At 41.3% G+C, this 21,423-nt stretch overlaps 1 protein-coding gene across 1 annotated transcript in view; it reads right to left on the bottom strand.

The window, feature by feature from the left end:
* Positions 1 to 21,423, bottom strand: part of LOC106591626 (high affinity cAMP-specific and IBMX-insensitive 3',5'-cyclic phosphodiesterase 8A) — a 238,392-nt gene that overhangs the window by 47,292 nt on the left and 169,677 nt on the right. Inside the window, 2 exon segments of the mRNA XM_082969783.1 lie at positions 1,209 to 1,297; positions 5,894 to 5,948. Coding sequence (XP_082825909.1) covers positions 1,209 to 1,297; positions 5,894 to 5,948 — 144 coding nt within the window.

The following is a 21,423-nucleotide window of genomic DNA, read 5'->3' as shown; positions in this document are numbered from 1 at the left end:
GTTTGGTGAGACACCGCTCAGATAGATGAGATGCTTGGTGAGACACCGCTCAGATAGAGGAGATACTTGGTGAGACAACGCTCAGATAGAGGAGATACTTGGTGAGACACCGCTCAGATAGAGGAGATACTTGGTGAGACACCGCTCAGATAGATGAGATGCTTGGTGAGACACCGCTCAGATAGATGAGATGCTTGGTGAGACACCGCTCAGATAGATGAGATACTTGGTGAGACACCGCTCAGATAGAGGAGTTGGTGAGACACCGCTCAGATAGAGGAGATACTTGGTGAGACACCGCTCAGATAGATGAGATGCTTGGTGAGACACCGCTCAGATAGATGAGATGCTTGGTGAGACACCGCTCAGATAGAGGAGTTGGTGAGACACCGCTCAGATAGATGAGATGTTTGGTGAGACACCGCTCAGATAGAGGAGATACTTGGTGAGACACCGCTCAGATAGATGAGATGCTTGGTGAGACACCGCTCAGATAGAGGAGATACTTGGTGAGACACCGCTCAGATAGATGAGATGTTTGGTGAGACACCGCTCAGATAGAGGAGATACTTGGTGAGACACCGCTCAGATAGATGAGATGCTTGGTGAGACACCGCTCAGATAGAGGAGATGCTTGGTGAGACACCGCTCAGATAGATGAGATGCTTGGTGAGACACCGCTCAGATAGATGAGATGCTTGGTGAGACACCGCTCAGATAGATGAGATGCTTGGTGAGACACCGCTCAGATAGATGAGATGCTTGGTGAGACACCGCTCAGATAGAGGAGATGCTTGCATATTATGTGAACTGTCTCACTGTGTTCCCTTGAAGAACTGAGGCTGAAACTAACTGTTTACCATGACCTATGTAGTTGTCTGTCAGGCTCCTCTGCCTCCCCAGCCCTTAGCTGGTAAATGGATAGTTGGGGATTTTGGCAATGCTAGCTGTTCCCATAGACTTCCAGTCATTGCGCTAACGCTAGTTAGCAACTTCCGCCAAACTGTTCGCAGCAACATAAAAATGGTATCCGCGAGTTAATCTGACTCTGGGGAAGTCGATAAAGGGCCTCATTGCCAAAATCCCAAACTATGCCTTAAATATTCACCTCAGTCTGAACTGTGCCCTTATTTCTGCAGGTGTGTATATGTGATTGTGTGTGTGTGTGTGTGTGTGTGATTGTGTGTTTGTGTGTGTGTGTGTCTCACCTCAGTTTGAACTGTGCCAGAACTTCTCCATGCTCCAGCTGCAGCAGCTCATTGTAACAGGCCATCATGTTAGCGTTCTCCACATATCTCTATAGAGTTAGAGGTCAGAGGTTAAACACAGTGTTTATCCGTCTGCATCCCAATAGTGCACTACTTTTTGACCAGGGCCCATAGGGAATAGGGTGCTGTGTCAAAGGTCAGGGGTTAATACAAGCTGCTTCAAAAATGTCACCCTAGTCCCTTCATAGTGCACTACTATAGACCAGGGCCCTATTCCCTTCATAGTGCACTACTATAGACCAGGGCCCTATTCCCTATATAGTGGTACCACTATAGACCAGAGCCCTATTCCCTATATAGTGGTACTACTATAGACCAGAGCCCTATTCCCTATATAGTGCACTACTATAGAACAGAGCCCTATTCCCTATATAGTGCACTACTATAGACCAGAACCCTATTCCCTATATAGTGCACTACTATAGACTAGAGCCCTATTCCCTATATAGTGCACTACTATAGACCAGAGCCCTATTACTATAGACTAGAGCCCTATTCCCTATATAGTGCACTACTATAGACCAGAGCCCTATTCCCTATATAGTGCACTACTATAGACCAGAGCCCTATTCCCTATATAGTGCACTATAGACCAGGCATTTAGAACACACTCAGTGTATCTCTACTAGGATCAAAGGTCAGGGGTTACACGGTTCAACAGGGATCACTGAACATGGGTTTATGTGTCTTTGTTTACTTACACACGTTTCATCTAGAAGTGACCCTTAAATCTTAACCACAGATCTCGGGTCAGATTACAATACCTCCCAATCCTAACTATAGCCATTATTGGGTGGCTGATAATAATCTGAGCCAGTATCAGTGGTTAGGAGTGACTTCTACCTACTCATTAATGTACAGTAGACACGCCGCTGCTGAGAAGACGTCATAATGACATACTGCCAAACACTTTCTGTCATGTCAGTGACATAGTGTACTGTAATTCCTTAGCTATGTCATTAGTGACAAACTCAAAACCCCTCAGACGTTGCTGCAGGGCACTTCTCATGAGTAGTCCAATGTATTCACCATCAGGTCTGAGAGGACACAGAACACAAAGTACCCTGCAGTAGGCTTGTCTTATTCACCATCAGGTCTGAGAGGACACAGAACACAAAGTACCCTGCAGTAGGCTTGTCTTATTCACCATCAGGTCTGAGAGGACACAGAACACAAAGTACCCTGCAGTAGGCTTGTCTTATTCCCCATCAGGTCTGAGAGGACACAGAACACAAAGTACCCTGCAGTAGGCTTGTCTTATTCACCATCAGGTCTGAGAGGACACAGAACACAAAGTACCCTGCAGTAGGCTTGTCTTATTCCCCATCAGGTCTGAGAGGACACAGAACACAAAGTACCCTGCAGTAGGCTTGTCTTATTCACCATCAGGTCTGAGAGGACACAGAACACAAAGTACCCTGCAGTAGGCTTGTCTTATTCACCATCAGGTCTGAGAGGACACAGAACACAAAGTACCCTGCAGTAGGCTTGTCTTATTCACCATCAGGTCTGAGAGGACACAGAACACAAAGTACCCTGCAGTAGGCTTGTCTTATTCCCCATCAGGTCTGAGAGGACACAGAACACAAAGTACCCTGCAGTAGGCTTGTCTTATTCCCCATCAGGTCTGAGAGGACAAAGAACACAAAGTACCCTGCAGTAGGCTTGTCTTATTCCCCATCAGGTCTGAGAGGACACAGAACACAAAGTACCCTGCAGTAGGCTTGTCTTATTCACCATCAGGTCTGAGAGGACACAGAACACAAAGTACCCTGCAGTAGGCTTGTCTTATTCCCCATCAGGTCTGAGAGGACACAGAACACAAAGTACCCTGCAGTAGGCTTGTCTTATTCACCATCAGGTCTGAGAGGACACAGAACACAAAGTACTCTGCAGTAGGCTTGTCTTATTCCCCATCAGGTCTGAGAGGACACAGAACACAAAGTACCCTGCAGTAGGCTTGTCTTATTGACCATCAGGTCTGAGAGGACACAGAACACAAAGTACCCTGCAGTAGGCTTGTCTTATTCCCCATCAGGTCTGAGAGGACACAGAACACAAAGTACCCTGCAGTAGGCTTGTCTTATTCACCATCAGGTCTGAGAGGACACAGAACACAAAGTACCCTGCAGTAGGCTTGTCTTATTCACCATCAGGTCTGAGAGGACACAGAACACAAAGTACCCTGCAGTAGGCTTGTCTTATTCCCCATCAGGTCTGAGAGGACACAGAACACAAAGTACCCTGCAGTAGGCTTGTCTTATTCACCATCAGGTCTGAGAGGACACAGAACACAAAGTACCCTGCAGTAGGCTTGTCTTATTCCCCATCAGGTCTGAGAGGACACAGAACACAAAGTACCCTGCAGTAGGCTTGTCTTATTCACCATCAGGTCTGAGAGGACACAGAACACAAAGTACCCTGCAGTAGGCTTGTCTTATTCACCATCAGGTCTGAGAGGACACAGAACACAAAGTACCCTGCAGTAGGCTTGTCTTATTCACCATCAGGTCTGAGAGGACACAGAACACAAAGTACCCTGCAGTAGGCTTGTCTTATTCCCCATCAGGTCTGAGAGGACACAGAACACAAAGTACCCTGCAGTAGGCTTGTCTTATTCACCATCAGGTCTGAGAGGACACAGAACACAAAGTACCCTGCAGTAGGCTTGTCTTATTCCCCATCAGGTCTGAGAGGACACAGAACACAAAGTACTCTGCAGTAGGCTTGTCTTATTCCCCATCAGGTCTGAGAGGACACAGAACACAAAGTACCCTGCAGTAGGCTTGTCTTATTCACCATCAGGTCTGAGAGGACACAGAACACAAAGTACCCTACAGTAGGCTTGTCTTATTCCCCATCATGTCTGAGAGGACACAGAACACAAAGTACCCTGCAGTAGGCTTGTCTTATTCACCATCAGGTCTGAGAGGACACAGAACACAAAGTACCCTGCAGTAGCCTTGTCTTATTCACCATCAGGTCTGAGAGGACACAGAACACAAAGTACCCTGCAGTAGGCTTGTCTTATTCCCCATCAGGTCTGAGAGGACACAGAACACAAAGTACCCTGCAGTAGGCTTGTCTTATTCCCCATCAGGTCTGAGAGGACACAGAACACAAAGTACCCTGCAGTAGGCTTGTCTTATTCCCCATCAGGTCTGAGAGGACACAGAACACAAAGTACCCTGCAGTAGGCTTGTCTTATTCCCCATCAGGTCTGAGAGGACACAGAACACAAAGTACCCTGCAGTAGGCTTGTCTTATTCACCATCAGGTCTGAGAGGACAAAGAACACAAAGTACCCTGCAGTAGGCTTGTCTTATTCCCCATCAGGTCTGAGAGGACACAGAACACAAAGTACCCTGCAGTAGGCTTGTCTTATTCACCATCAGGTCTGAGAGGACACAGAACACAAAGTACCCTGCAGTAGGCTTGTCTTATTCCCCATCAGGTCTGAGAGGACACAGAACACAAAGTACCCTGCAGTAGGTTACACCCCAAATGGCAGCCTATTCCCTATGTAGTGCACTTCTTATGACCAAGGAGCATAGGGAATAGTCTGCAATTTTGGGACACATACCTTGTTATCTTGATTAATGTTAGCTGTGACCTGGATTGAGTGTTTACACAGCCATTAGCTGCTAGTGGGAACTGGAGTAAGGTACAGTCAGATCCACGTTTAGGTGTGGTGGGGGATGACTGTGTGTGTGGTGGGGGATGACTGTGTGTGGTGGGGGGATGACTGTGTGTGTGGTGGGGGATGACTGTGTGTGTGGTGGGGGATGACTGTGTGTGGTGGGGGGATGACTGTGTGTGGTGGGGGAATGACTGTGTGTGGTGGGGGATGACTGTGTGTGGTGGGGGGATGACTGTGTGTGTGGTGGGGGGATGACTGTGTGTGTGGTGGGGGATGACTGTGTGTGGTGGGGGATGACTGTGTGTGGTGGGGGATGACTGTGTGTGGTGGGGGGATGACTGTGTGTGGTGGGGGATGACTGTGTGTGGTGAGGGATGACTGTGTGTGGTGGGGGATGACTGTGTTTGTGGTGGGGGGATGACTGTGTGTGTGGTGGGGGATGACTGTGTGTGTGGTGGGGGGATGACTGTGTGTGGTGGGGGGATGACTGTGTGTGGTGGGGGGATGACTGTGTGTGGTGGGGGATGACTGTGTGTGGTGAGGGATGACTGTGTGTGGTGGGGGATGACTGTGTGTGGTGGGGGGATGACTGTGTGTGGTGGGGATGACTGTGTGTGGTGGGGGATGACTGTGTGTGTGGTGGGGGGATGACTGTGTGTGTGGTGGGGGGATGACTGTGTGTGGTGGGGGGATGACTGTGTGTGGTGGGGGATGACTGTGTGTGTGGGTTGTGGGGGATGACTGTGTGTGTGGTGGGGGGATGACTGTGTGTGGTGGGGGGATGACTGAGTGTGGTGGGGGGGATGACTGAGTGTGGTGGGGGGGATGACTGTGTGTGTGGTGGGGGATGACTGTGTGTGTGGTGGGGGGATGACTGTGTGTGTGGTGGGGGGGATGACTGTGTGTGTGGTGTGTGTGTGTGTGTGTGTGTGTGTGTGTGTGTGTGTGTGTGTGTGTGTGTGTGTGTGTGTGTGTGTGCACTCACCCTGTTAAAGCCAGCATTGATAAGGGGCATCACCGAGGCCTCCTCCCTGTCTGGCCTACAACAACAAAAACCAAAACCATTCAGATAAAAATGTATCAACAAAACTTCTCTGGAACAAAAGTTCTGTGTGGACAGATATGACATGTTCCAGACAACCCTCTGTACTACATCAATACTGGCTGGTATATAGATGAGACTACAATCACAGTGACTGGTATATAGATGAGACTACACTCACAGTGACTGGTATATAGATGGAGACTACACTCATAGTGACTGGTATATAGATGAGACTACACTCACAGTGACTGGTATATAGATGAGACTACACTCATAGTGACTGGTATATAGATGAGACTACACTCACAGTGACTGGTATATAGATGAGACTACACTCACAGTGACTGGTATATAGATGGAGACTACACTCATAGTGACTGGTATATAGATGAGACTACACTCACAGTGACTGGTATATAGATGGAGACTACACTCATAGTGACTGGTATATAGATGAGACTACACTCATAGTGACTGTATATAGATGAGACTACACTCACAGTGACTGGTATATAGATAAGACTACACTCACAGTGACTGGTATATAGATGGAGACTACACTCATAGTGAATTGGTATATAGATGAGACTACACTCACAGTGACTGGTATATAGATGAGACTACACTCATAGTGACTGGTATATAGATGGAGACTACACTCATAGTGACTGGTATATAGATGGAGACTACACTCATAGTGACTGGTATATAGATGAGACTACACTCATAGTGACTGGTATATAGATGAGACTATGATCATAGTGACTGGTATATAGATGAGACTACACTCACAGTGACTGGTATATAGATGGAGACTACACTCATAGTGACTGTATATAGATGAGACTACACTCACAGTGACTGGTATATAGATGAGACTACACTCATAGTGACTGGTATATAGATGGAGACTACACTCATAGTGACTGGTATATAGATGAGACTACACTCACAGTGACTGGTATCTAGATGAGACTACACTCACAGTGACTGGTATATAGATGGAGACTACACTCATAGTGACTGGTATATAGATGAGACTACACTCACAGTGACTGGTATATAGATGGAGATTACACTCACAGTGACTGGTATATAGATGAGACTACACTCATAATGACTGGTTTATAGATGAGACTACACTCATAGTGACTGGTATATAGATGGAGACTACACTCATAGTGACTGGTATATAGATGAGACTACACTCATAGTGACTGGTATATAGATGAGACTACAATCACAGTGACTGGTATATAGATGAGACTACACTCACAGTGACTGGTATATAGATGGAGACTACACTCATAGTGACTGGTATATAGATGAGACTACACTCACAGTGACTGGTATATAGATGAGACTACACTCATAGTGACTGGTATATAGATGAGACTACACTCACAGTGACTGGTATATAGATGAGACTACACTCATAGTGACTGGTATATAGATGAGACTACACTCACAGTGACTGGTATATAGATGAGACTACACTCATAGTGACTGGTATATAGATGGAGACTACACTCACAGTGACTGGTTTATAGATGAGACTACACTCATAGTCACTGGTATATAGATGGAGACTACACTCACAGTGACTGGTATATAGATGAGACTACACTCACAGTGACTGGTATATAGATGGAGACTACACTCATAGTGACTGGTATATAGATGAGACTACACTCACAGTGACTGGTATATAGATGAGACTACACTCATAGTGACTGGTATATAGATGGAGACTACACTCACAGTGACTGGTTTATAGATGAGACTACACTCATAGTCACTGGTATATAGATGAGACTACACTCACAGTGACTGGTATATAGATGGAGACTATGATCATAGTGACTGGTATATAGATGAGACTATGATCATAGTGACTGGTATATAGATGGAGACTACACTCATAGTGACTGGTTTATAGATGAGACTACACTCATAGTGACTGGTTTATAGATGAGACTACACTCATAGTGACTGGTATATAGATGAGACTACACTCATAGTGACTGGTATATAGATGGAGACTACACTCACAGTGACTGGTATATAGATGGAGACTAGGGGCACCTCACATTGACTGGTATATAGATGACTGATCATAGTGACTGGTATATAGATGAGACTACACTCATAGTGACTGGTATATAGATGGAGACTACACTCACAGTGACTGGTATATAGATGGAGACTACACTCACATTGACTGGTATATAGATGAGACTATGATCATAGTGACTGGTATATAGATGAGACTATGATCATAGTGACTGGTATATAGATGGAGACTACACTCATAGTGACTGGTATATAGATGAGACTACACTCATAGTGACTGGTATATAGATGGAGACTAAACTCACAGTGACTGGTATATAGATGGAGACTACACTCACATTGACTGGTATATAGATGAGACTACACTCATAGTGACTGGTATATAGATGAGACTACACTCATAGTGACTGGTATATAGATGGAGACTACACTCACAGTGACTGGTATATAGATGGAGACTACACTCACATTGACTGGTATATAGATGAGACTACACTCATAGTGACTGGTATATAGATGAGACTACACTCATAGTGACTGGTATATAGATGAGACTATGATCATAGTGACTGGTATATAGATGAGACTACACTCACAGTGACTGGTATATAGATGGAGACTACACTCATAGTGACTGGTATATAGATGAGACTACACTCACAGTGACTGGTATATAGATGAGACTACACTCATAGTGACTGTATATAGATGAGACTACACTCACAGTGACTGGTATATAGATGGAGACTAAACTCATAGTGACTGGTATATAGATGAGACTACACTCATAGTGACTGGTATATAGATGGAGACTACACTCATAGTGACTGGTATATAGATGGAGATTACACTCATAGTGACTGGTATATAGATGAGATTACACTCATAATGACTGGTTTATAGATCAGACTACACTCATAGTGACTGGTATATAGATGGAGACTACACTCATAGTGACTGGTATATAGATGGAGACTACACTCATAGTGACTGGTATATAGATGAGACTACACTCATAGTGACTGGTATATAGATGGAGACTACACCCATAGTGACTGGTATATAGATGAGACTATGATCATAGTGACTGGTATATAGATGGAGACTATGATCATAGTGACTGGTTTATAGATGGAGACTACACTCATAGTGACTGGTATATAGATGAGACTACACTCATAGTGACTGGTATATAGATGGAGACTACACCCATAGTGACTGGTATATAGATGAGACTATGATCATAGTGACTGGTATATAGATGGAGACTATGATCATAGTGACTGGTTTATAGATGGAGACTACACTCATAGTGACTGGTATATAGATGGAGACTACGATCATAGTGACTGGTATATAGATGAGACTATGATCATAGTGACTGGTATATAGATGGAGACTACACTCATAGTGACTGGTTTATAGATGAGACTACACTCATAGTGACTGGTTTATAGATGAGACTACACTCATAGTGACTGGAATATAGATGGAGACTACGATCATAGTGACTGGTATATAGATGGAGACTACACTCATAGTGACTGGTATATAGATGAGACTACACTCATAGTGACTGGTATATAGATGGAGACTACACTCACAGTGACTGGTATATAGATGGAGACTACACTCACATTGACTGGTATATAGATGAGACTATGATCATAGTGACTGGTATATAGATGAGACTACACTCATAGTGACTGGTATATAGATGGAGACTACACTCACAGTGACTGGTATATAGATGGAGACTACACTCACATTGACTGGTATATAGATGAGACTATGATCATAGTGACTGGTATATAGATGAGACTATAATCATAGTGACTGGTATATAGATGGAGACTACACTCATAGTGACTGGTATATAGATGAGACTACACTCATAGTGACTGGTATATAGATGGAGACTACACTCACAGTGACTGGTATATAGATGGAGACTACACTCACATTGACTGGTATATAGATGAGACTACACTCATAGTGACTGGTATATAGATGAGACTATGATCATAGTGACTGGTATATAGATGAGACTACACTCATAGTGACTGGTATATAGATGAGACTATGATCATAGTGACTGGTATATAGATGAGACTACACTCACAGTGACTGGTATATAGATGGAGACTACACTCATAGTGACTGATATATAGATGAGACTACACTCACAGTGACTGGTATATAGATGAGACTACACTCATAGTGACTGTATATAGATGAGACTACACTCACAGTGACTGGTATATAGATGGAGACTACACTCATAGTGACTGGTATATAGATGAGACTACACTCATAGTGACTGGTATATAGATGGAGACTACACTCATAGTGACTGGTATATAGATGGAGATTACACACATAGTGACTGGTATATAGATGAGATAACACTCATAATGACTGGTTTATAGATCAGACTACACTCATAGTGACTGGTATATAGATGGAGACTACACTCATAGTGACTGGTATATAGATGAGACTACACTCATAGTGACTGGTATATAGATGGAGACTACACTCATAGTGACTGGTATATAGATGGAGACTACACTCATAGTGACTGGTATATAGATGAGACTACACTCATAGTGACTGGTATATAGATGGAGACTACACCCATAGTGACTGGTACATAGATGAGACTATGATCATAGTGACTGGTATATAGATGGAGACTATGATCATAGTGACTGGTTTATAGATGGAGACTACACTCATAGTGACTGGTATATAGATGAGACTACACTCATAGTGACTGGTATATAGATGGAGACTACACCCATAGTGACTGGTATATAGATGAGACTATGATCATAGTGACTGGTATATAGATGGAGACTATGATCATAGTGACTGGTTTATAGATGGAGACTACACTCATAGTGACTGGTATATAGATGAGACTATGATCATAGTGACTGGTATATAGATGAGACTACACTCACAGTGACTGGTATATAGATGAGACTACACTCACAGTGACTGGTATATAGATGGAGACTACACTCATAGTGACTGGTATATAGATGAGACTACACCCATAGTGACTGGTATATAGATGAGACTATGATCATAGTGACTGGTATATAGATGGAGACTACACTCATAGTGACTGGTATATAGATGAGACTATGATCATAGTGACTGGTATATAGATGAGACTACACTCATAGTGACTGGTATATAGATGGAGACTACACTCATAGTGACTGGTATATAGATGAGACTATGATCATAGTGACTGGTATATAGATGACACTACACTCATAGTGACTGGTATATAGATGGAGACTACACTCACAGTGACTGGTATATAGATGGAGACTACACTCACATTGATTGGTATATAGATGAGACTACACTCATAGTGACTGGTTTATAGATGAGACTATGATCATAGTGACTGGTATATAGATGAGACTACACTCATAGCCACTGGTATATAGATGGAGACTACACTCACAGTGACTGGTATATAGATGGAGACTATGATCATAGTGACTGGTATATAGATGAGACTATGATCATAGTGACTGGTATATAGATGGAGACTACACTCATAGTGACTGGTTTATAGATGAGACTACACGCATAGTGACTGGTTTATAGATGAGACTACACTCATAGTGACTGGTATATAGATGAGACTACACTCATAGTGACTGGTATATAGATGGAGACTACACTCACAGTGACTGGTATATAGATGGAGACTACACTCACATTGACTGGTATATAGATGAGACTATGATCATAGTGACTGGTATATAGATGAGACTACACTCATAGTGACTGGTATATAGATGGAGACTACACTCACAGTGACTGGTATATAGATGGAGACTACACTCACATTGACTGGTATATAGATGAGACTATGATCATAGTGACTGGTATATAGATGAGACTATGATCATAGTGACTGGTATATAGATGGAGACTACACTCATAGTGACTGGTATATAGATGAGACTACACTCATAGTGACTGGTATATAGATGGAGACTACACTCACAGTGACTGGTATATAGATGGAGACTACACTCACATTGACTGGTATATAGATGAGACTACACTCATAGTGACTGGTATATAGATGAGACTACACTCATAGTGACCGGTATATAGATGGAGACTACACTCACAGTGACTGGTATATAGATGGAGACTACACTCACAGTGACTGGTATATAGATGAGACTACACTCATAGTGACTGGTATATAGATGAGACTACACTCATAGTGACTGGTATATAGATGAGACTATGATCATAGTGACTGGTATATAGATGAGACTACACTCACAGTGACTGGTATATAGATGGAGACTACACTCATAGTGACTGGTATATAGATGAGACTACACTCACAGTGACTGGTATATAGATGAGACTACACTCATAGTGACTGTATATAGATGAGACTACACTCACAGTGACTGGTATATAGATGGAGACTAAACTCATAGTGACTGGTATATAGATGAGACTACACTCATAGTGACTGGTATATAGATGGAGACTACACTCATAGTGACTGGTATATAGATGGAGATTACACTCATAGTGACTGGTACATAGATGAGATTACACTCATAATGACTGGTTTATAGATCAGACTACACTCATAGTGACTGGTATATAGATGGAGACTACACTCATAGTGACTGGTATATAGATGAGACTACACTCATAGTGACTGGTACATAGATGGAGACTACACTCATAGTGACTGGTATATAGATGGAGACTACACTCATAGTGACTGGTATATAGATGAGACTACACTCATAGTGACTGGTATATAGATGGAGACTACACCCATAGTGACTGGTATATAGATGAGACTATGATCATAGTGACTGGTATATAGATGGAGACTATGATCATAGTGACTGGTTTATAGATGGAGACTACACTCATAGTGACTGGTATATAGATGAGACTACACTCATATTGACTGGTATATAGATGGAGACTACACCCATAGTGACTGGTATATAGATGAGACTATGATCATAGTGACTGGTATATAGATGGAGACTATGATCATAGTGACTGGTTTATAGATGGAGACTACACTCATAGTGACTGGTATATAGATGAGACTATGATCATAGTGACTGGTATATAGATGAGACTACACTCACAGTGACTGGTATATAGATGAGACTACACTCACAGTGACTGGTATATAGATGGAGACTACACTCACATTGATTGGTATATAGATGAGACTACACTCATAGTGACTGGTTTATAGATGAGACTATGATCATAGTGACTGGTATATAGATGAGACTACACTCATAGCCACTGGTATATAGATGGAGACTACACTCACAGTGACTGGTATATAGAAGGAGACTACACTCATAGTGACTGGTATATAGATGGAGACTACACTAACAGTGACTGGTATACAGATGAGACTACACTAATACTGACTGGTATATAGATGAGACAATGATCATAGTGACTGGTATATAGATGAGACTATGATCATAGTGACTGGTATATAGATGAGACTATGATCATAGTGACTGGTATATAGATGAGACTATGATCATAGTGACTGGTATATAGATGAGACTATGATCATAGTGACTGGTATATAGATGGAGACTACACTCATAGTGACTGGTATATAGATGAGACTATGATCATAGTGACTGGTATATAGATGAGACTATGATCATAGTGACTGGTATATAGATGAGACTACACTCACAGTGACTGGTATATAGATGGAGACTACACTCATATTGACTGTATATAGATGAGACTACACTCACAGTGACTGGTATATAGATGAGACTACACTCATAGTGACTGGTATATAGATGGATACTACACTCATAGTGACTGGTATATAGATGAGACTACACTCACAGTGACTGGTATCTAGATGAGACTACACTCACAGTGACTGGTATATAGATGGAGACTACACTCATAGTGACTGGTATATAGATGAGACTACACTCACAGTGACTGGTATATAGATGGAGATTACACTCACAGTGACTGGTATATAGATGAGACTACACTCATAATGACTGGTTTATAGATGAGACTACACTCATAGTGACTGGTATATAGATGGAGACTACACTCATAGTGACTGGTATATAGATGAGACTACACTCATAGTGACTGGTATATAGATGAGACTATGATCATAGTGACTGGTATATAGATGAGACTATGATCATAGTGACTGGTATATAGATGAGACTATGATCATAGTGACTGGTATATAGATGAGACTACACTCACAGTGACTGGTATATAGATGGAGACTACACTCATATTGACTGTATATAGATGAGACTACACTCACAGTGACTGGTATATAGATGAGACTACACTCATAGTGACTGGTATATAGATGGATACTACACTCATAGTGACTGGTATATAGATGAGACTACACTCATAGTGACTGGTATCTAGATGAGACTACACTCACAGTGACTGGTATATAGATGGAGACTACACTCATAGTGACTGGTATATAGATGAGACTACACTCACAGTGACTGGTATATAGATGGAGACTACACTCATAGTGACTGGTATATAGATGAGACTACACTCATAGTGACTGTATATAGATGAGACTACACTCACAGTGACTGGTATATAGATGAGACTACACTCACAGTGACTGGTATATAGATGGAGACTACACTCATAGTGACTGGTATATAGATGGAGACTACACTCACAGTGACTGGTATATAGATGAGACTACACTCATAGTGACTGGTATATAGATGGAGACTACACTCATAGTGACTGGTATATAGATGAGACTACACTCATAGTGACTGGTATATAGATGAGACTACAATCACAGTGACTGGTATATAGATGAGACTACACTCACAGTGACTGGTATATAGATGGAGACTAGACTCATAGTGACTGGTATATAGATGAGACTACACTCACAGTGACTGGTATATAGATGAGACTACACTCATAGTGACTGGTATATAGATGAGACTACACTCACAGTGACTGGTATATAGATGAGACTACACTCATAGTGACTGGTATATAGATGAGACTACACTCACAGTGACTGGTATATAGATGAGACTACACTCACAGTGACTGGTATATAGATGGAGACTACACTCATAGTGACTGGTATATAGATGAGACTACACTCACAGTGACTGGTATATAGATGAGACTACACTCATAGTGACTGGTATATAGATGGAGACTACACTCACAGTGACTGGTTTATAGATGAGACTACACTCATAGTCACTGGTATATAGATGGAGACTACACTCACAGTGACTGGTATATAGATGAGACTACACTCACAGTGACTGGTATATAGATGAGACTATGATCATAGTGACTGGTATATAGATGGAGACTATGATCATAGTGACTGGTTTATAGATGGAGACTACACTCATAGTGACTGGTATATAGATGAGACTACACTCATAGTGACTGGTATATAGATGAGACTATGATCATAGTGACTGGTATATAGATGAGACTATGATCATAGTGACTGGTATATAGATGAGACTACACTCACAGTGACTGGTATATAGATGGAGACTACACTCATAGTGACTGTATATAGATGAGACTACACTCACAGTGACTGGTATATAGATGAGACTACACTCATAGTGACTGGTATATAGATGGAGACTACACTCATAGTGACTGGTATATAGATGAGACTACACTCACAGTGACTGGTATCTAGATGAGACTACACTCACAGTGACTGGTATATAGATGGAGACTACACTCATAGTGACTGGTATATAGATGAGACTACACTCACAGTGACTGGTATATAGATGGAGATTACACTCACAGTGACTGGTATATAGATGAGACTACACTCATAATGACTGGTTTATAGATGAGACTACACTCATAGTGACTGGTATATAGATGGAGACTACACTCATAGTGACTGGTATATAGATGAGACTACACTCATAGTGACTGGTATATAGATGAGACTACACTCATAGTGACTGGTATATAGATGGAGACTACACTCATAGTCACTGGTATATAGATGGAGACTACACTCACAGTGACTGGTATATAGATGAGACTACACTCACAGTGACTGGTATATAGATGAGACTATGATCATAGTGACTGGTATATAGATGGAGACTATGATCATAGTGACTGGTTTATAGATGGAGACTACACTCATAGTGACTGGTATATAGATGAGACTACACTCACAGTGACTGGTATATAGATGGAGACTACACTCATAGTGACTGGTATATAGATGAGACTACACCCATAGTGACTGGTATATAGATGAGACTATGATCATAGTGACTGGTATATAGATGGAGACTACACTCATAGTGACTGGTATATAGATGAGACTATGATCATAGTGACTGGTATATAGATGAGACTACACTCATAGTGACTGGTATATAGATGGAGACTACACCCATAGTGACTGGTATATAGATGAGACTATGATCATAGTGACTGGTATATAGATGGAGACTTTGATCATAGTGACTGGTTTATAGATGGAGACTACACTCATAGTGACTGGTATATAGATGAGACTACACTCATAGTGACTGGTATATAGATGAGACTACACTCACAGTGACTGGTATATAGATGAGACTACACTCACAGTGACTGGTATATAGATGGAGACTACACTCATAGTGACTGGTATATAGATGAGACTACACCCATAGTGACTGGTATATAGATGAGACTATGATCATAGTGACTGGTATATAGATGAGACTACACTCACAGTGACTGGTATATAGATGAGACTACACCCATAGTGACTGGTATATAGATGAGACTATGATCATAGTGACTGGTATATAGATGGAGACTACACTCATAGTGACTGGTATATAGATGAGACTATGATCATAGTGACTGGTATATAGATGAGACTACACTCATAGTGACTGGTATATAGATGGAGACTACACTCATAGTGACTGGTATATAGATGGAGACTACACTCATAGTGACTGGTATATAGATGGAGACTACACTCATAGTGACTGGTATATAGATGGAGACTATGAATATAGTGACTGGAATATTGATGAGACTATGATCATAGTGACTGGTGTATAGATGGAGACTACACTCACAGTGACTGGTATATAGATGGAGATTACACTCATAATGACTGGTTTATAGATGAGACTACACTCATAGTGACTGGTATATAGATGGAGACTACAGTCATAGTGACTGGTATATAGATGACACTACACTCATAGTGACTGGTATATAGATGGAGACTACACCCATAGTGACTGGTATATAGATAGAGACTACACTCATAGTTACTGGTATATAGATGGAGACTATGATCATAGTGACTGGTATATAGATGGAGACTACACTCACATTGACTGGTATATAGATGAGACTACACTCATAGTGACTGGTATATAGATGGAGACAACACTCACAGTGACTGGAATATAGATGAGACTACACTCATAGTGACTGGTATATAGATGAGACAATGATCATAGTGACTGGTATATAGATGAGACTATGATCATAGTGACTGGTATATAGATGAGACTATGATCATAGTGACTGGTACATAGATGGAGACTACACTCATAGTGACTGGTATATAGATGGAGACTACACTCATAGTGACTGGTATATAGATGAGACTACACTCATAGTGACTGGTATATAGATGGAGACTACACCCATAGTGACTGGTATATAGATGAGACTATGATCATAGTGACTGGTATATAGATGGAGACTATGATCATAGTGACTGGTTTATAGATGGAGACTACACTCATAGTGACTGGTATATAGATGAGACTACACTCATAGTGACTGGTATATAGATGGAGACTACACCCATAGTGACTGGTATATAGATGAGACTATGATCATAGTGACTGGTATATAGATGGAGACTATGATCATAGTGACTGGTTTATAGATGGAGACTACACTCATAGTGACTGGTATATAGATGAGACTATGATCATAGTGACTGGTATATAGATGAGACTACACTCACAGTGACTGGTATATAGATGAGACTACACTCACAGTGACTGGTATATAGATGGAGACTACACTCACATTGATTGGTATATAGATGAGACTACACTCATAGTGACTGGTTTATAGATGAGACTATGATCATAGTGACTGGTATATAGATGAGACTACACTCATAGCCACTGGTATATAGATGGAGACTACACTCACAGTGACTGGTATATAGAAGGAGACTACACTCATAGTGACTGGTATATAGATGGAGACTACACTAACAGTGACTGGTATACAGATGAGACTACACTAATACTGACTGGTATATAGATGAGACAATGATCATAGTGACTGGTATATAGATGAGACTATGATCATAGTGACTGGTATATAGATGAGACTATGATCATAGTGACTGGTATATAGATGAGACTATGATCATAGTGACTGGTATATAGATGAGACTATGATCATAGTGACTGGTATATAGATGGAGACTACACTCATAGTGACTGGTATATAGATGAGACTATGATCATAGTGACTGGTATATAGATGAGACTATGATCATAGTGACTGGTATATAGATGAGACTACACTCACAGTGACTGGTATATAGATGGAGACTACACTCATAGTGACTGTATATAGATGAGACTACACTCACAGTGACTGGTATATAGATGAGACTACACTCATAGTGACTGGTATATAGATGGAGACTACACTCATAGTGACTGGTATATAGATGAGACTACACTCACAGTGACTGGTATCTAGATGAGACTACACTCACAGTGACTGGTATATAGATGGAGACTACACTCATAGTGACTGGTATATAGATGAGACTACACTCACAGTGACTGGTATATAGATGGAGATTACACTCACAGTGACTGGTATATAGATGAGACTACACTCATAATGACTGGTTTATAGATGAGACTACACTCATAGTGACTGGTATATAGATGGAGACTACACTCATAGTGACTGGTATATAGATGAGACTACACTCATAGTGACTGGTATATAGATGAGACTATGATCATAGTGACTGGTATATAGATGAGACTATGATCATAGTGACTGGTATATAGATGAGACTATGATCATAGTGACTGGTATATAGATGAGACTACACTCACAGTGACTGGTATATAGATGGAGACTACACTCATATTGACTGTATATAGATGAGACTACACTCACAGTGACTGGTATATAGATGAGACTACACTCATAGTGACTGGTATATAGATGGATACTACACTCATAGTGACTGGTATATAGATGAGACTACACTCACAGTGACTGGTATCTAGATGAGACTACACTCACAGTGACTGGTATATAGATGGAGACTACACTCATAGTGACTGGTATATAGATGAGACTACACTCACAGTGACTGGTATATAGATGGAGACTACACTCATAGTGACTGGTATATAGATGAGACTACACTCATAGTGACTGTATATAGATGAGACTACACTCACAGTGACTGGTATATAGATGAGACTACACTCACAGTGACTGGTATATAGATGGAGACTACACTCATAGTGACTGGTATATAGATGGAGACTACACTCACAGTGACTGGTATATAGATGAGACTACACTCATAGTGACTGGTATATAGATGGAGACTACACTCATAGTGACTGGTATATAGATGAGACTACACTCATAGTGACTGGTATATAGATGAGACTACAATCACAGTGACTGGTATATAGATGAGACTACACTCACAGTGACTGGTATATAGATGGAGACTAGACTCATAGTGACTGGTATATAGATGAGACTACACTCACAGTGACTGGTATATAGATGAGACTACACTCATAGTGACTGGTATATAGATGAGACTACACTCACAGTGACTGGTATATAGATGAGACTACACTCATAGTGACTGGTATATAGATGAGACTACACTCACAGTGACTGGTATATAGATGAGACTACACTCACAGTGACTGGTATATAGATGGAGACTACACTCATAGTGACTGGTATATAGATGAGACTACACTCACAGTGACTGGTATATAGATGAGACTACACTCATAGTGACTGGTATATAGATGGAGACTACACTCACAGTGACTGGTTTATAGATGAGACTACACTCATAGTCACTGGTATATAGATGGAGACTACACTCACAGTGACTGGTATATAGATGAGACTACACTCACAGTGACTGGTATATAGATGAGACTATGATCATAGTGACTGGTATATAGATGGAGACTATGATCATAGTGACTGGTTTATAGATGGAGACTACACTCATAGTGACTGGTATATAGATGAGACTACACTCACAGTGACTGGTATATAGATGGAGACTACACTCATAGTGACTGGTATATAGATGAGACTACACCCATAGTGACTGGTATATAGATGAGACTATGATCATAGTGACTGGTATATAGATGGAGACTACACTCATAGTGACTGGTATATAGATGAGACTATGATCATAGTGACTGGTATATAGATGAGACTACACTCATAGTGACTGGTATATAGATGGAGACTACACCCATAGTGACTGGTATATAGATGAGACTATGATCATAGTGACTGGTATATAGATGGAGACTTTGATCATAGTGACTGGTTTATAGATGGAGACTACACTCATAGTGACTGGTATATAGATGAGACTACACTCATAGTGACTGGTATATAGATGAGACTACACTCACAGTGACTGGTATATAGATGAGACTACACTCACAGTGACTGGTATATAGATGGAGACTACACTCATAGTGACTGGTATATAGATGAGACTACACCCATAGTGACTGGTATATAGATGAGACTATGATCATAGTGACTGGTATATAGATGAGACTACACTCACAGTGACTGGTATATAGATGAGACTACACCCATAGTGACTGGTATATAGATGAGACTATGATCATAGTGACTGGTATATAGATGGAGACTACACTCATAGTGACTGGTATATAGATGAGACTATGATCATAGTGACTGGTATATAGATGAGACTACACTCATAGTGACTGGTATATAGATGGAGACTACACTCATAGTGACTGGTATATAGATGGAGACTACACTCATAGTGACTGGTATATAGATGGAGACTACACTCATAGTGACTGGTATATAGATGGAGACTATGAATATAGTGACTGGAATATTGATGAGACTATGATCATAGTGACTGGTGTATAGATGGAGACTACACTCACAGTGACTGGTATATAGATGGAGATTACACTCATAATGACTGGTTTATAGATGAGACTACACTCATAGTGACTGGT

The sequence above is a fragment of the Salmo salar genome, chromosome 26 (assembly GCF_965601325.2).
Source record: "Salmo salar chromosome 26, fSalSal1, whole genome shotgun sequence".
NCBI classification, from domain to species: Eukaryota; Metazoa; Chordata; class Actinopteri; order Salmoniformes; family Salmonidae; genus Salmo; species Salmo salar.
Note: the sequence above shows the minus strand (reverse complement) of the source record. Positions and strands in the feature narration are given on the sequence as shown.